This window comes from Bufo gargarizans, chromosome 2 (genome assembly GCF_014858855.1).
Source record: "Bufo gargarizans isolate SCDJY-AF-19 chromosome 2, ASM1485885v1, whole genome shotgun sequence".
NCBI lineage: Eukaryota > Metazoa > Chordata > Amphibia > Anura > Bufonidae > Bufo > Bufo gargarizans.
The window spans coordinates 542,795,230-542,814,221 of NC_058081.1; the positions used below are offsets into that span (position 1 = coordinate 542,795,230).

Here is an 18,992-nt window from a genome sequence, read left to right on the forward strand (position 1 = left end):
ACAGTGACCCAATATGAGTGTGTATCATTAATAACCACCCTCTGTTTTCTATCACTGAGCCAGTTACTTACCCACTTACAGACGTTTTCTCCCAGTCCGAGCATTCTCTTTTTATATACTAACCTTTTATGTGGTGCAGTGTCAAATGCTTTGGAGAAGTCCAGATATATGACATCCATTGATTCGCCGTCGTCAAGTCAAGAACTTAGGTCCTCATAGAAACTGCTTATATGCTGATATTGCGTAATTTGCTTATTTTCATTGAGGTACTCCAAGATAGCATCTCTTAGGCTACTTTCACACTAGCGTTCGTCGGTCCGCTCGTGAGCTCCGTTTGAAGGGGCTCACGAGCGGACCCGAACGCAGCCGTCCAGCCCTGATGCAGTCTGAATGGAGCGGATCCGCTCAGACTGCATCAGTCTGGCGGCGTTCAGCCTCCGCTCCGCTCGCCTCCGCACGGACAGGCGGACAGCTGAACGCTGCTTGCAGCGTTCGGGTGTCCGCCTGGCCGTGCGGAGGCGTGCGGATCCGTGCGGATCCGTCCAGACTTACAATGTAAGTCAATGGGGACGGATCCGTTTGAAGATGCCACAATATGGCTCAATCTTCAGGCGGATCCGTCCCCCATTGACTTTACATTGAAAGTCTGGACGGATCCGTACTAGGCTATTTTCACACTTAGCTTTTATATGCTAAAATAATGCAGACGGATCCGTTCTGAACGGAGCCTCCGTCTGCATTATTATGATCGGATCCGTTCAGAACGGATCCGATCGAACGCTAGTGTGAAAGTAGCCTTAGAAAACCTTCAAACTGTTTACCCATGACAGATGTTAAACTTTCCGGACTATAGTTTCTGGGCTCTGTTTTTAGACCCATTTTGAATATTGGCACCACATTTGCTATGTCAGTATAGAGTTGTTAAATATCAGAATTTAGAGTCTGGCTATGAAATTACTTAATTCTCTTAGGATACGGGGGTGTATTCCATCATGACCTAGCGATTTGTCAATTAAATTTTTTTTTTAAGACGCCACTGTACTTCTTCCTGGGTCAGACAGGACACTTTTAATAGGGAATTTACTTTTACATTCTACATTAATTTCAAATGACAGTTTATTTTCTTCAGTGAATACAGTGTAGAAAAAATATTTAATAGCTTTGCTTTCTCCTCATCACTCTCTAAAACCCCCCCCCCCCCCATTACTCTGGAAAGGGCTGATAGCTTCATATTTATGCTTTTTAACATTTATATAATTGAAGAACATTTTTGGGTTAGTTTTACTCTCTTTGGCAATTACTCTCTCGGTCTCTAGTTTGTCAATGCTTCCTCGCTTCCCTCCTGCATTAGTGATTTTAAACCTTTCTTTTTGTCCTTTATTGCTTTTTTTTACATTTCTATTTATCCACATAGTTTTTTTTCTTGTTCCTTAACCTTTTATTCACATAAGGTATGTACCTCTCACAATTAGATTTTAGGATGCTTTTAAAAATATCCCATTTTGTGGCGGTATTTTTAAGGACTTTGTCCCAGTTAGTTAGGACTCTGGCCTCTCTTAGTTGGCAAAATTTTTGTTCCTCCCTGAAGAAACACTCTTTTTGAATAAAAATTGAAAGGTTATTACTTTATTGTCACTATTTCCCAGGTGTCCCCCAACCTGCACATCTGTTGTTCTGTCAGGTCTATTGATTTATACTAAGGACAGTGTGGCTGCCCCTCTAGTCGGGTCCTGAACCAGTTGGGAAAGGTAATTGTCTTTGGTTATTGCCAAGAACCTGTTTCCTTTATGAGATGTACAGGTTTCAGTTTCCCTGTCTGGGTAGTTGAAGTCTCTCATAATAACGACCTCATTATGATTTGCCACCTCATCTATTTAGTTTAGAAGTAGATTTTTTGTGGACTCTGTTATATTAGGTGGCTTATAGAGTTGAGTGGACACCTGGATGTTCGGGTTCGACGGGTTCGGCCAGAACTTGACCCTGAACCCGAACTTCATTGAAGTCAATGGGGACCTGAACTTTTGAGCACTAAAATGGCAGTAAAAATGTCATGGAAAGGGCTAGAGGGCTGCAAATGGCATAAAAATGTGGTGAAGAGCATGGCAAGCACTCTGCAAACAAATGTAGATAGGGAAATTACTTGAAATAACAAATTACGTAAAAATAAAAAAAACAATAATCTTGATCTAGGAGGACGAGGTCCATATGGAGTAGGAGGTTGAGGAGGCGGTGGATGTGGCGGTGTAGGTGGAAGCGGCGGTGGAGGAGGAGATAGCCTACACTGCTTTTTGTTTTTAACTAAATTTTTATTTTTTTAAATTAGGGTACACCCCAAAACATTGGGAAATATAACCTGTGATAACCCCCTCCAGTGGTGCTAAACACACGTTCAGACAATACACTGGCTGCAGGGCAGGACCTCCAAGGCGTAAAGGGCAAGCTCATGCCATGTGCTCAGATTGGAGAACCAGAAGTTAAAGGGGGCAGACCCATCATTCAGTACGTGTAGGCATGTTCACACATACTGCTCCACCATGTTGCACGTCCCTGTGATGTCCACAATCCAATTGGATATCTTCTCTATCAACTTTCGATGTTCTTTTATGCGCCTACCATGGTGATCATGGGTGGCGGAGAATCAGGGTTCCAGGCCGGAGAGGAAGCCTGAGAAAGGGATATCACATCTTAGGGAGGTCAATGGATGAAATTAAATGTAATCAAGCGGAAATGTATTTAATCATAAGCTTCCAAGTTAAGGAGGGGGAGCGCGGCAACTACCCACTCCCGACTCGGGGAGGTAGTGACGATAAATAACAATACAGGACTCTTAAGATGCCCTGTTATTGGAATGAATAATCAAAAAAATTATAGGGAATGTCACTGGGGTATTTTGGATTTGGAAACGTTAGCCATGAGAGACCCTGCTGCCGCTTTGTTGACTCTAGATAACTTCTGCTTGATCGCACGTACCTATGACATCCATGATCCATTTGGATATCTTCTCTATAAACTTTCGATGTTCTTTTCTGAGTCTACCATGTTGATCGCAGTTATCTGTGAATCAGGGTTCCATGCTGGAGAGGGAGCATGAGAAAGGGAGACCTCATCCAAGGGAGGTCAATAGCTGCAATGGGATGAAGCGGAAATGTGGGACAAGTTATTAAAGCAGAAGGATCGAATGAAAGGGCCAATTAAAGATGAATTTTACTCCCTGTCACCTATGCACAGCAGGGGTTTTTCATCGCCAGAAATGGGTTAATGTCACCCACCAATGGAACAAATTATTTTAAAAAATTTCGGTCCCTGTCACCTATGCAAAGCAGGGGTTTATTCACTGCAAAAATTGTAAAATGTTAACCCAAGAATGTAACAGAATTTTTTTTGAAATTTATTAACCTGTCTACTAGGTAGAGCAGGGGTCTATCACAGCCAAAAATTGTTGAATGTCGCCCGAAAATGTAACAGACAAATTAGTGATTTTTTTTTTACCTGTCTACTAGGTATAGCAGTGGTATATCACACCCAAAGATTGGTGAATTTACCCCCAAAAATGTAACAGAAAAATTTGTGAAATGACATGAAATAAAATACGTACAAATAACAAAAAAAAATTGGTCCATATGGAGTAGGAGTTTGAGGAGGCGGTGGACGTATCGGTGTAGTGGAAGCAGTGGTGGAGGAGGATGAGTTAGCAAACACTTTTTTGGTTTAAATAATATTTTTTTTTATTAGGGTACACTCCAAAAGAGTGTGAAATATCCAAAATACAAAAATGGGCAATTGCGCTGTAGTATAACAATGGCTGGTTATGGCCGGTATACATGTCTATTCTGCACAAGGTACGAACAAGTCCTGTGAGATCCCATGCCTGGTTCATTTTAATGAATGGGAGCTTGTCCACATTGGCTGTGGAGAGGCAGCTGCGCTTGTCTGTGATAACGACCCCTGCCATGCTAAACACACGTTCAGATAATACACTGGCTGCAGGGCAGGCCAGCACCTCCAAGGCGTAAAGGGCAAGCTCAGGCCATGTGCCCAATTTGGAGACCCAGAAGTTGAAGGGGGCAGACCCTTCATTCAGTACGTGTAGGCGTGTACACACATACTGCTCCACCATATTGCTGAAATGCTGCCTCCTGCTAAGATGTTCCATATCAGCTGGTAGGGCTGGTTGTTGTGGCGTGCTGACAAAGCTTTTCCACATTTTGGCCATGCTAACCCTGCCTTCTGAGGTTCTGGCGGCGCCCCAGCTGCATTGGCGACCTCTTCCTCCACCTCTGCCTTCGCCTTGTGCTTCCATAGTGCCCCTGCTGTCAGGTGGGAATGCCAGCAGCAGCGCGTCTACCAGCGTGCACTTGTACTCGCGCATCTTACGATCACGCTCCAGTGAGGGAATTAAGGGCGGAACGTTGTCCTTGTAACGGAGAAACAGCAGCGTGGCCACCCAGTAATCAGATAGAATGTGTGCAACTCTGCGGTCGTTGCGGAGACACTGCAGCATGTAATCGTTCATGTGTGCCAGGCTGCCCAGAGGCAACGAAAAGCTGTCCTCTGTGGGAGGTGTATCGTCTGTGTCCTTTGTATCTCCCCAGCCACGCACCAGTGATGGCCATGAGCTAGTCTGGGTGCCACCCTGCTGTGATCATGGTTCCTTCTCCTCCATCTACTCCTCCTCATCCTCCACCTTCTCACCCAGGAACCCACCCTCGGAGCCACTTGTGAATGACTGGCCGGAAACCATATGAAATTATCCCTCTTCCTCCTCCTGTGACACATCCTCTTCCATCATCGCCAGCAGCGTTTTTTCAAGGAGGCATGGAAGTGGGATAGTAACACTGAGAACAGCGTTATCGGCACTGGCCATGTTGGTGGAGTACTCAAAACAGTGCAACAAGGAACACAGGTCTCGCATGGAGGCCCAGTCATTGGTGCTGAAGTTGTGCTGTTCCACTCATCCGTGCGTGCTGCAGCTGAAACTCCACTATCGCCTGCTTCTGCTTGCACAGTCTGTCCAGCATGTGCAAGGTGGAGTTCCACCTTGTGGGCACGTCGCATATGAGGGGGTGAGCGGGAAGGCCCAAGTTACGCTGCAGCGCTGACAGGTGAGCAGCAGCAGGGTGAGAACGCCGAAAGCGCGCACAGATGGCCCGCACTTAATGCAGCAGCTCTGACATATCGGTGTCATTTTAAAGGAATCTCTGCACCAGCAAATTCAGCACATGCGCCAGGCAAGGGATGTGCGTCAAACCGGCTAGTCCCAAAGCTGCTACGAGATTTCCCCCATTATTGCACACCACCAGGCCCGGCTTGAGGCTCACTGGCACCAACCAATCATCCACTCATTGGTCTGTTGTTCAAGGCCCGTCCACAGCTCCTACATGGTGTGGGGTTTGTGCCCCAAACAGATACGTTTTAAAACTGCCCGCTGTCGTTTACCCCTGGCTGTGCTGAAGTTGGTGGTGAAGGTGTTACGCTGACTGGATGAGGAGCCAGTAGAGAGTGAGGAAGCGGAGTAGGAGGAGGAAGCAACAGAAGGCAAACTGAAGCGCCCTGCAATCCTCGGTGGTGGAAGGACATGCGCCAAACTGCTATCCGCCTCAGGCCCAGCCGCCACTGCATTTACCCAGTGTGCTGTTAGGAAGATATAACGTCCCTGACCGTGCTTACTTGTCCACGTATCTGTAGTGAGGTGCACCTTGCCACAGATGGCGTTGCCCAGTGCACACTTGATTTTGTCCCCTACTTGGTTGTGCAGGGAAGGGATGACATGCCTGAAAAAGTAGTGGCGGCTGGGCACGACATACTGTGGGGCAGCCACCAGACGGAATGCCAGCATTTTAAAAGCCAGTAATTTTGAAATGCTGGCATTCAGGGATAGTGATCGTGGGTGGGTAGGGGGGAACTTCCTCTTTCGCTCCAGTGTTTGGGAAATGGAGAGCTGAACTTCCGTGGGACATTGTGGAGATGCTTGGTGACCCAGGTGTTGGTGTTGCTAGCAGATCCTCTGTTTGCAGGGTGGCAGGTGGCACTGTCACTCCAGTGGTGGATAAAGAGGCCGATACTGCAGCAGAAGAGGAAGCAGGAGGAGCCATGCAGGTTGTCCTCAGGTTGAGAACATTTATGCCTCGCTTCAGGCTCTGATTGCACAGCGTGCAAACCACTTGTGTCTTGTCGTCAGCACATTGTCTGAAGAACTGCCAGACCAGGGAACTCCTTGGAGCTGGCTTTGGTGTGCTTGGTCCCTTGCTGCGGTGGGCAGTAGCAGGCGTACTATATAGGGGATGGCCGCTCCGCTTTTTCACCCTGCTCCCTCTTCTGCTGTGCTGGTGGCTCTGTGCGACCACCGCCTCTTCCTCCGAACTACACAGGTCACTCGCATGACCTTGATTCCATGTGGGGGTCGAGGACTTCATCGTCCTCCACATCATCTTCCACCCAGTCTTCACCCCTGCCCTCCTTGTCGGTGTGCACACTTTCGAAAGCCCCAGCAGTTGTCACCTGTGTTTCGTCATCATCTGAGACATGCTGCGATGGGCCTCCCATGTACTCATCTTGAAACATAAGTGGTTGGGCATCGGTGCACTTAATCTCTTCCATTTCTGGGGCAGGGCTAGGTGGAAGGCCCTGGGAAACCCTGCTAACAGAGTCATCAAAAAGCAGAAGAGACTGCTGCATGATGTGGGGCTCAGACTGCTTGGCTGATTTGCAAGGGGCTGAGGTGAAAGATTGATGGACATCGGCTTCAGGTGCCAACTCTGATCTTTCAGCAGGAAACTGGGTGGGAGACAATGTGACGGAACTGGAGGCACTGTCAGCAACCCAGTCTACTATCACTTGAACTTCTTCTGGCCTCACCATTTGTAGAGCCACATTAGGAAGGTTTCTCACTTGTGCATGTAGCTGGCACAGATCGACCACATCCTCTCCCTGCAACAGGAGCTCGACCAGCAGCACCATGACTGGGGCCACGTCCCTTATTTGATGCTCTCCTCATATTTCTTAAATTTAGGATCTTGCCCAAAATAGGTGTTTTTTAATAACAGAATAGAACAACAGTATCTAACACGTGTATCTCACAATGACAGATGCAGCAAAGGCTTCAAAATTAAGTGTTTTGCCCTAAATAGGTGTTTTTAACAGCAGAATAGAACAACAGTATCTAAAGGGTGAATCTCACAATGACATATTGTCATGGATGGTGTTGCAGAAAACTCACAAATAAAGATCCAACTGACTTGATCCCAAACTAAGGAACATATGGGTGAGCACTATAATAGCCCTAGAGCTCTCCATGACTTCTCAACCCATGCAAAGATCTTAATGATAGAAAATTGCATGCCCTCGTACCTAGACTGAGTGACACCTGAAAACCCTACAGTAGTGAGCGGACACGACCACCGGCTCCCTGCACTTAATACGGAGGGAGTCAGGTTCACCTAGAATCAAGCCAACAGGAAAACACAAATAAAGGAAAAGACTTATCTGAGGAACCAGCAGGTTAAGCATCTAGCAGTGAGCACAGTCCAAGAAGTTGTATATGCCGCAAAGTGATGCAGTATGGGAGGGGATATAAAGGGATGCAATCAGTGCAACTAGATGACAGCTGAGAGAGGGAAACAAGATGACAAAACAAAACCAAAACAAAAGAACCTCAAGCAAGAGGTAACCAAAGAACGTCTGTCAGAGCTTCTCAGAGATCTGGCTGTGACAGTACCCCTCCTTCTACGAGTTGACTCCGGACACTCAGAGCCCACCTTCTCAGAATGGGACCTATGGAAAGCCCTGATGAGACGAGTGGCCTTAATGTCCGCCACTGGGACCCACATTCTCTCCTCAGGACCATAACCCTCCCAATGAACGAGGTACTGGAGAGAACTGTGGATAATGTGAGAATCCACAATCCTAGAGACCTGAAATTCAAGATTACCATCAACCACAATCGGAGGAGGAGGCAAAGAGGAAGGTACAGTAGGTTGGACATAATGTTTTAATAGGGACTTGTGAAAAACATTATGGATCTTCCAAGTCTGAGGAAGATCAAGACGATAGGCAACGGGATTGATGATGGACAAGATTTTGTAAGGCCCAGTAAACTTAGGACCCAACTTCCAGGAGGGAACCTTGAATTTGATATTCTTAGTAGACAACCACACCAGATCACCCACATTCAGGTCCGGACCAGGCACACGTCTCTTATCCGCCACACGCTTATATCTCTCACTCATCCTCTTCATATTACCCTGAATCTTCTGCCAAATAAATGACAAAGACAAGAAAAATCTCTCCTCATCAGGTAAACCAGAAGACCTCTCTCCAGAGAATGTCCCAAACTGCGGATGAAACCCATATGCACCAAAAAATAGTGACTTATCTGAGGACTCCTGGCGCGGTTTATAATGTCACCGATGGTGTTGCAGAAAACTAGAAGTCACAAATAAAGATCCAACTGACTTGATCCCAAACTAAGGAACATATGGGTGAGCCCTATAATAGCCCTAGAGCTCTCCCTGACTGCTCAGCCCATGCAAAGATCTTAATGATAGAAAATTGCATGCCCTCGTACCTAGACTGAGTGACACCTGAAAAGCCTACAATAGTGAGGGGACACGACCACCGGCTCCCTGCACTTAATACGGAGGGAGTCAGGTTCACCTAGAATCAAGCCAACAGAAAAACACAAATAAAGGAAAAGACTTATCTAAGGAACCAGCAGTTGCAGCATCTAGCAGTGAGCACATTCCAGGAAGTTGTTGGGACCCACATTCGTGACATTATAAACCGCCGCCAGGAGAGGCGTGTCTGGTCTGGACCTGAATGTGGGTGATCTGGTGTGGTTGTATACTAAGAATATCAAATTAAAGGTTCCCTCCTGGAAGTTGTGTCCTAAGTTTACTAGGCCTTACAAGATCTTGTCCGTCATCAATCCCGTTGCCTTTCGTCTTGATCTTCCTCAGACTTGGAAGATCCATAATGTTTTTCACAAGTCCCTATTAAAACCTTATGTCCAACCCACTGTACTTTCCTCTTTGCCTCCTCCTCCGATTGTGGTTGATGGTAATCTTGAATTTCAGGTCTCTAGGATTCTGGATTTTCGCATTATCCGCGGTTCTCTCCAGTACCTCGTACATTGGGAGAGTTATGGTCATGAGGAGAGGATGTGGGTCCCAGCACAAAATTACGATTTTTGCCCTAAATGTGTGTTTTTTTTAATACCAGAATATGACAGCAGTATATAACGCTTGAATTTCACACGTACAGATGCAGACAAGGCCTCAAATTAAGTATTTTGCCCTAAATGGGTGTTTTTTTAATACCAGAATAGCACAGCAGTATCTAAAGTGTGTATCTCACACGTACAGATGCAGACAAGGCCACAAATTAAGTTTTTTGCCCTAAATGGGTGTTTTTTTAATAGCAGAATAGAATAACAGTATCTAAAGGGTATATCTCACACGTACAGATGCAGATAAGGCCACAAATTAAGATTTTTGCCCAAAATGGGTGTTTTTTTTATACCAGAATATGACAGCATTATATACCACTTGAATTTCACACTGACAGATGTAGACAAGGCCGCAAATTAAATATTTTCCCCAAAATGGGTGTTTATTTACTAACAGAATATGACAGCAGTATATAACGCTTGAATTTCACATGTACAGATGCAGCAAGGGCTGTAAAATTTAGTATTTTGCCCAAAAAAGGTGTTTTCAAAAAACAGAAAATTATAGCTGTATTTCTAGCTTAAATTGCACACTGACTAATGCTGCAAAGGCACCAGAAGTAGGATATTGCCTAAAATGGGTGTTTTTTTTTAAACCCAAATAATTATTGCAGTATTTCAAGTTTGGATTTCAATGTGAAAAAAGCACATATGCTGTGCTGGTGCACTGAGCTTGCATAAAATGGCCGCCACCGCCCACCTAACTAACAGATGGATAAAAGTAATGTTTCTCTGTCACTGGGCTCAGGGCAGGGTAAAATGATTGTGCACTGCACACACACAACTAAATCTATGTAGATCGCTGAGTTCAATTGCAGTTCTGATTAAAGTTTCTTTCCTATTCTCTCCCTAATAGCAGCAGCATTATCTCCCTACACTAGTAACAGTACAGTGACGTGCAGCACTACGTGACTCAAGCTTATATAGAGGCTGGGTCACATGCTACACTGGCCAATCAAAGACATGCCATTAGTAGGCATGGCTGTGATGGCTTCTAAGGGCACAGAGTTAAACGCTTGTTGATTGGCTACTCTGCAGCCTTTCAAAAAGGGCCAAGAAATCACCGAACACCGAACCCGAACTTTTACTGAAATGTTCGGTTCGGGTCCGGGGTCCAAAAATCCTAAAGCTCGGTAAACTGTTCGCTCAACCCTAGTGGCTTATAATAAACTCCCATTAGTATTTTATTATTGTTTTTTTCCTCCATGAATTTCTACCCACAAGTGACTCAATATGTTCAAGTCCCTCATTTATATCCTTCCAGAGTGTGGGCTTTAGACATGACTTTACATAAAGGCAAACCCCTCCCCCTCTCCAGTTTTGACGATTGTTAACCGTCTAGTCATAGCTATTATCCAGCCATGTCTCAGTTCACCAGTTTTATTAGTCAGGCATCTGGCATTAGTATACATATAATTGAGAGGTTCATGTATATTTATTACCCTACACCTTTCCTTATGAACTGTTCTAGTCTCTCCTTCCATTCGTCCCCCAGTCCCATTACTAGTGTTGATCACGAATATTCGAATTTCGAATTTTTTTCGCGAATATAGGTACTTCGAAAATTCGCGAATATTTCGAATATAGTTATATATTCGTAATTTCGAAAATTCGATTTTTCGAATTTTTTTTTTCCGATTTTTTTTTTCCCGTTTTTTTTTTTTTTTAAATCAGTACACATGATCCCTTCCTGCTTCTAGCTTGTGGGCCAATAAGAAGGCTGCACTATACTTGACTTTAGGAGTAGTGATGAGCGGCAGGGGTCATATTCGAAAATGCACGATTTTTTTTTCTTGAAAAAATCGGCAAGGTAATGATTGTGTAATATGCGAATTTTCGGAATTCGAATTTTCGGATTCGAATTTTTATTGCGAATTTTTTAACTTTTAGACAAAGATTATAGCACTATATTAGCTAAATTGCTCTATATTCGTTTTTTTCGAATATTCGCTATATTGCTATATATTACGAATATTCGAAAAAACAGTTATAGCAATATAGCGAATATTCGAAAAATCGAATATAGAGCAATTTAGCTAATATAGTGCTATAATCTTCTTTGTCTAATAGTTGTAAGTTGAAAAATTCGCATTAAAAATTCGAATCCGAAAATTCAAATTACGAAAATTCGCATATTACACAATCATTACTTTGCCGATTTTTTTCAAGAAAAAAAATCGCGAATTTTCGAATTTTCGAATATTCGACGAATATTCTAAAAATATTCGCGAAATATCGCGAATTCGAATATGACCCCTGCCGCTCATCACTACCCATTACCTCGCCCCTAGTCCCCTGCTTACTGGAGCGGACATTCCCCTGACTGGCAGAGAAAGTATCTGGCTGCAGCAGTGTTCTCCCTGAACTGACATCCCCCTCATCTACCAACCTTCCAAACCTGTTGGGGTGTGTCAGATCAGGGCTAGCCTCCCTGGCACTCTTCCCTCTACCCCGCTTTCTAACTGTTACCCAGCTAGCTACCTCACTTTCCTGAGTCTCCATGCTACCACCCTCCTCCACATCTGCCCCATAGAGCAGTGTTTCCCAACCAGTGTTCCTCCAGCTGTTGCAAAACTACAACTCCCAGCATGCCCGGACAGCACACTGGTTGGGAAGCACTGCCATAGAGTGCCTGCTCAGTGAGCAACAAACTCTGTTCCAAATTGTCAACGCTTCTCAGTGTTACAATTCACCCGGTTAGATACACAATGTGAGATTCCAAACGGGCAATTTGCTCACATTTTGAACAAAGATATGCACCCTCAAACGGTTGTTTCCGGACTGCATACATTAGACAAGATTGCACTAGACTGCACTGTCAATAATGGAGCACATACTAAATGGGGATTATGCAATTTTTCACAAAAAAAGAGGACAGCCTGGCTTGTACCGAGTTACCCATTACGGGTGCCCTCTGTGGCCACATTGGGTAGGCACTGTCCTTCTCCTCCCCTTGGGACACCCAAGGTCTTTCTTATCTCTAATAGTACAGGGTATCACAATAATAACATCACTTAAAATATATAGCATATAACACTAAAACACTAGAATTCGATAAAAATTTGATAAAAATAATACGGATAAATAATTGCTCACCGAGCATTCACCCCACCTGATGGTATGTGATGTTCACACTGACTAGCGTGCGCTCAGGTGTAGGTGTTCCGGGCAAGTCAATACCTGCGTAGCGGTAAGATTTTCTTGCAATTGCCTGGACTGTCTCTGTATTCCGCTCCGTGCACAGTTCTCGCAAGAATTTGAATTTAAATTCACGGGTGCAGAACGCTTTTTGCCTTCACTTTCCGAATTACTGAAGAGTCGTCTCACCAGATTAAATTATAGAGTTGAAATCGCATGGCCAAGCTTCAATTGGTTGTGGGATCTTTCAGAGTGTCGGCATATAGCACTAGACGCGTTTAGAGGTCTTGCTGACCTCTTCCTCAGTGGTTATGCTCCAAATGCCCAGACTATGTATACTCTACTGAATTAAAAGTAAGTTCTGGAGAACGGATCTCAAGGTGAGCTGAATGGTCACAGGTAAGTCCTGGAGTAGCGGATTCCAAGAAGACAAATTCGATCTGATGTGATTTTTGTTGCGACTTTTTCAACAAATGCGTTTTTGTCACCAAGTCTGCTGAATCGAAATAGTGATTTATTCTCATATATCAGATATTCGATTTGGATGTGTTTTTTGGATGCGTTTTTTTATGCGTTTTTTTTTGACAGATGCGTTTTTATCTCCTAGACTGCTGAATTGGACTTTTAATTCATTCTAATATCCCCAAAAAATAATTTTCATTCTTTAAATATCAGCAATAAACCGTATTCATACAGATTTTTCAATTATATCTATACCAATATTCAAAGTACATACAAATATCTAAAATGGACATACATATAGGGATATATAAAAATTGCTAACTGAATAATAAAATAAAAAAAAATCGATGAACTTTCGATTCTTGAGATCCTGCAGGTATAATGGGATGGAGGCCTGCCTCTGAGGGGACCGCAGCATCTCCCAAATGTCAACACTGCGGTCTACCGTCAAAAGCAGGCGCCCACCCCCACTCACAGGAAACCAAAGATCTCTAGCTCAGCATTGAGACCTGCTAGAAGCAAACTCCCAAACTCATAGATTCGTCTGGATTTAATCCTAGACATTCGATGAATATGATCACCACCCCTCCAGTGTGGATCTACCTTCTCCAGTGCCGCAAATGTCAGTTTAATAGGGTCTTTGTTGTGGAATTCCCTAAAATGTCTCGACAAAGAATGTTTCTCGAACCCATTCTTAATCTTGGTCATATGTTCAGATAACCTTATTTTTATTGGTCGTTTTGTTCGTCCAATATATTGTTTCTGACATGGGCACTGGATAATGTAGATGACACTGGAGGAGTTGCAGGATAGACTATCCCTAATTTTCCAAGAGAACAAATTTTGTGTAGATGTTACTTCTAGTGTTCTCTTGTATTCTTACAAGCAATGCACCTCCCACACCTAAAGAAGCCATTTGTACAATTTTGAAACATAGAGACTTTCTTTCCCTTTTTGTTGTTTAATAGAAGGCGCTATTTTGAGGCCTAAATTAGCCTCTTTCGTGAAAGATATTAAGGGGACCTTTGGTACCAAATGGCCTATTATTTTGTCATCCAGTATATAATGCCAATGTTGTTTCAAAATATACTGGACTTTCTTGTAATGTGCATTGAATGGTAGAATGACTCTCAACTCCATCTTCTGTGCCTTTCCAGATGAATATTACATCATCTATGTAACGCCGCCATAGGGCCAGGTCCGCCCCCAGCCTTGGTCCTATATTGACCAGCTCCGAGTCAGCCAGGAACAGGTTAGCATAGCTGGGGGCGAACCTGGTCCCCATGGTTGTACCCAGTTTCTGGAGGAAATAATCCCCCTCAAAGAAAAAAATAATTATGGTTTAAAATGTACCCTATACCTTCCACTATAAAATCTATTTGAAGGGAATCCACGCTAGTCAGTGTGAACATCACATACCATCAGGTGGGGTGAGTGCTCGGTGAGCAATTATTTATCCGTACAATATACTGCGGCTATCAAAACTGTTATCTGTGATTTTGGATGCAATACTATATCAAAGCGTGCAGGCGGTCAGTATTCCAGCGCTAATACCAGATGCACTAATAAGGACATCTACTGATATAATTTATTTCGACAGGAACTTATCTTGCACCTTATCTCTCTACGATTTTTTTTATTGAATTTTTATTGAATTCTAGTGTTTTAGTGTTATATGCTATATATTTTAAGTGATGTTATTATTGTGATACCCAGTACTATTAGTATTAAATAGTGTGCCTGCTCCATGATAGTTTGAGTGCTTGCCTTTCAAGTTTATTTTATCTAGTGTGCACGTATTGAATAGGGTGATTCAATTTTAGGTTTAAGAACCCATTTCATAGCTATAAGGGGTGAGCCATTCCATTATTTCTCCTCCAACATTGTGAAATATGGCCTGTTACTTCTAGCCATGTGCTTCAGCCATAATTCTAATGCTGCCACCTGCCTGATGCCACACACCTGCTGCCTCTGCTGCCATCTTATTCTACTGCCACCATCATGTGCTTTTACTGACAGTATTGTCTCACCTCCCCACTATGTGACTGTGTCACTGTATTTATTCATCCTGCTATTTCCATGTTCCCCACCACTCTGTCATTGAGCTACTGTGTTGACTCCTCATGCTGTTGCCACGCTCACCACTCTGTGACTGGCCAACTATGTTGACTCCTTATGCTGTTGCCATTCTCACCAGTCTGTTCTGGGGCCACTAGTGTCCCTGTTTGGCCTTGTTGAAGTCACTGTTTATTTTACCTTTTGTTGAATCCGTCAGACGAACCCGAAAAATGAAAAACACAACGGATCCTGTCTTTGGAGCATCCATAAGGCCTCAATCACATGGTCAGTATTTTGCATCAGGATTTGATCTTGATTTGGAAGCCAAAAGTAGGAGTGGGTCCAAAACACAGAAGACATGCAAATATTTCCTTCACATGTCATCTCTGTTTTAGACCCATTCCTGTTTTTGCCTTACAAATACTGATCAATTACTGACCATGTGAAGGGGGATGCTCAATAGACAAGATCCGTTTTTTATGGGGGGGGGGGCTGTTCTTCTGACGAATCAAAGGAAGGGAAAAGTAAACAGTGGTGTAAGCACTAAATTACTGCTGACACACGCCCCACCCTCTGACTGGTCCACTACTTGTATCAGTGGCTAACAAAATAGATATATCAATGTATGTGGAAGCAGCAGACAGTGTTAAATGAGACAGCTCTTTCCCACTTTAGTGGAATCAGTGGCTAACAGAAAAGGTTAACTAGCAATCTATGTGTAAAATGATACAGCTCATTCACTCTATAGTAGAATCTTGGGCCACTGCACGGTTAAGTACATTATACCTGACGCTAACATTGACCTGTAAGGCTGAATTCACACTAGTTATTTGGTCAGTTAATTGCAGCAGTTACTGTTAATTCCAGTAGTTACTGATAAAGTATCATGAAAAGATCTGCACCTATTCTGTTTTTGACCTACAACTGACCAAATAAGTGTTGTGAACTGAGCCTAATTTTGACACACATTCATTTTACAGTTAGCAGAAAGGATTTAAAAGCATATTTTTGCACTGCCACAACATGGCTTAAAAGAACCTTTTTTCACCCTCCACTACTTTTTTGCTACTGCCTCCATGTTGTTCGTTTATTCCACTAAACAGTCATTTGGCACAGGTTTTGCAGGGGCAATCAGTGTTTTTTGTTTTTTTTTAAATAAAGACTGCTGTATGCTTTTCTTTTACTTTAGCTAGGGGTTAGCTAGGACTGTTGGTGGCCTGCACTACGATGCGTACGTCCATATACTGTATGATACCTGCCTGTCATACTGACACACATTTTACTACCAGAAAGGACTAGCTATGCATATTGCTACAATGCACAGTGATCTCTACCTGCAGGCCGGAATACAGCTGATTTAATGCGCTTCATGACAAATTCATTCGGAATGAAGTGAATTTCTTGAAAAAATTTGGTGAAACATCTGAATCAAATTTTTTAAAAACTTCACTCATCTCAAGTCTTTATGTATTGGATGATCAGCAAATTTGTACTATTACTTATAATTGTGTTGTGATTATTTTACAGGCCTTTCCCTTGTGGTAGGTTTGGTGCTTTATATCTCCAGTATCAATGATGAAGTTATGAACAGACCCAGTAGCTCTGAACAGTACTTCCATAACCGATATGGGTGGTCTTTTGCTTTCGCAGCTTCCTCGTTCCTCCTAAAAGAGGTTTGTAATTATTATTTTGTTAATGATAAATGTTTAAAACCAATACAATACTGTATGTATTGAAACAGATAACTGTGCTAAATAGTTTATGACTATGAGGGCTATCCACATGCAAAGTATAAAACAAAGCTCTGTATATAACAAAAAGGCTTTGCATATAATGCACATATTGCGGTGTATGATATCACCACGCCGGCCGATGTGATGATGTCATCACGGGCCGAGCAAGATTTTGTGCTGGATCTACAAGCAGGATGGTGGCGTCCAGCTTTTCGCAATCAAATGTATGAGGGTAAGTATGATTTTACAAAATGTTTTGTTTTGCACTGTAATATTTAGTGTTAAGCGCAAATATTTGAATGGTGAATTTTAATCACAAATATCGCCAATTTGAGAATTTGCAAATATTTAGAATAGTGCTATATATTCATATTCGCAAATAGTGTTGGATGTTCTAATCGCTAATTTATCGTGAATTATCGCAAATCTATTACATTGCCGATTTTTTGCAATCAAGTAAACAATGACTGGAGATCACGAATTCTCGAATTTGCTAATCTTTGGCGAATATTTGTCCAACAATTTGCGAAATATCGCAAATTCTAATATTGCCTATGCTGCTCATCACTAGTAATATTGTTGTCAGATTCCACGACTCCCTGTCATTTCACTTACTACTTACAAAAAAAGTAATTTGTTATACACCAATTTTAAAAGCCAAATTGATTTTTCTAAAAGTTTGCTCATCACATAGTTGTGCACATGGAGATGGTCTGGTAGAACACAAAGCCTCTATTGCTGCATACCAAAGAGTGTCAGACTCTTCATGTTCCATTGCATGATGCCTTCAGTCTTTAAAGCACTACAATGTGGAGTTCTTCCCTCCTAAAGTGAATTCTTCTAGCAGGTAAAGAACACAAAACAGGTGCAGGTCACAGATCATGCCTGGAAAAGTCTCCGATAGAAGTCAATAGGGTCCCCTCCTGACACTGTGTCTATGGCCCAAGACATTTTCTTAATGTTTTCTAAATGCTCAGCCAAGATGGCAGCTCCCATAATAATGTCCAAGAAATACAATGAAAAAATGTACAATCAGAAAATGAAAATAGATTTGAAAATAGGAAATGTGTATCTGGTTTTAACTGGCAGATAAAATTGTTAGTGACACATTTCCTTTAGGTTACTTTCAGGGTAGACCTAATATGAAATGAACTGCATCAACCGAATTCACTAAGGTATAGTTCACACTTCAATGATTTGGTCAGTGATTTCCATCAGTGATTGGGAGCCAGGTACAGGTAAAGAACACAAAACAGGTCCAGTTATACTGTACCTTCACAATCACTGAAGGAAATCACTGATCAAATCAATGAAGGGTGAATTAGGCCTAATAATGTATCTAGCACAACAGAGCTGTTATCCCTAGTAAGATCAAATACAAAGTGATTTATAATGAATAAGTCTTTTAATTAAACTTAGTACTTTTTTATATTATGCTTTCAAGTTTACTATTACTGTCATTTTATGTTTTTGAAGGGTGCTGGTGTTATGTCTGTATACTTATTCACAAAACGTTATGCAGAAGAGGAGATGTATCGCCCCCATCCAGCCTTCTACCGTCCTCGTCTCAGCGACTGTTCAGACTATTCAGGTCAGTTTCTACACCCTGAAGTATGGCATCGTGGACGCAGCCCATCAGAAATCTCTAGCGATGTGTCAATCCAGATGACTCAGAACTATCCACCAGCAATCAAGTACCCAGACCACATACACATATCAACGTCACCCTGCTAAAAGCGCCATGAAAGGGAAACTGTTTGGAAGTTCTAAACATCTCTTTGTGATAAAACTTGCCATACAGACATCATAGTTTAACTTTATGGTCTGTTAAACTAGAGACATTATAAGTTTAAAATGTGAGCCTTTACTTCTCATTTTGCAGAACTTATGCTCATATACCATTTCATGGATTATTTTATTTTCCTACACAACATCAATCTATAATGTAGCCATATCATATGCTCCTATTTTATACTTTGTGTTCTCGCTTTTATTTAGAAATTTTCTCTCTATCATTATATTTTTCTTTCTTCCGTTTTCTATAAAGTAAATTTCTTAGTACTTTGAAGGAGATTGATATTCAATTCTAAAATTTTGACTATATAAAATATTTCTAATTTCCTCAATGATTCACATGGAACAAATGTAAGGAAAATAGAAACAGAAGACATTTTCTGTAGCATTTTATTGTAATGCGGCGTGAAGCAGACTGATAAGAAGAAAGTGCTCAAAATGAAAACTCTCCAGCAACAAAGAGTATTGAAGAAAAAAACAAAACAAAGCTACATAATGAATTAATTTCAGGAAAAAAAAAATAACATTTTAAATTTCGTGGATTTGTGGTGTTCACATGGATTGAACATCTAGTTTCATGGCCA

General features: G+C 42.4%; 1 protein-coding gene across 2 annotated transcripts in view; it reads left to right on the forward strand.

The window, feature by feature from the left end:
- The window catches only part of CACNG7 (calcium voltage-gated channel auxiliary subunit gamma 7), a 62,143-nt gene extending 43,795 nt beyond the window's left edge, over nt 1-18,348 (forward strand). Inside the window, exons 4-6 of one of the 2 annotated variants that reach the window (XM_044278077.1) lie at nt 16,409-16,554; nt 17,480-17,485; nt 18,091-18,348. In XM_044278077.1, coding sequence (XP_044134012.1) covers nt 16,409-16,554; nt 17,480-17,485; nt 18,091-18,348 — 410 coding nt within the window. The remainder of the gene's footprint in view (nt 1-16,408; nt 16,555-17,479; nt 17,486-18,090) is intronic. The other variant, XM_044278078.1, reaches the window with a different exon arrangement.
- The last annotated feature ends 644 nt before the right edge of the window (nt 18,349-18,992 follow it).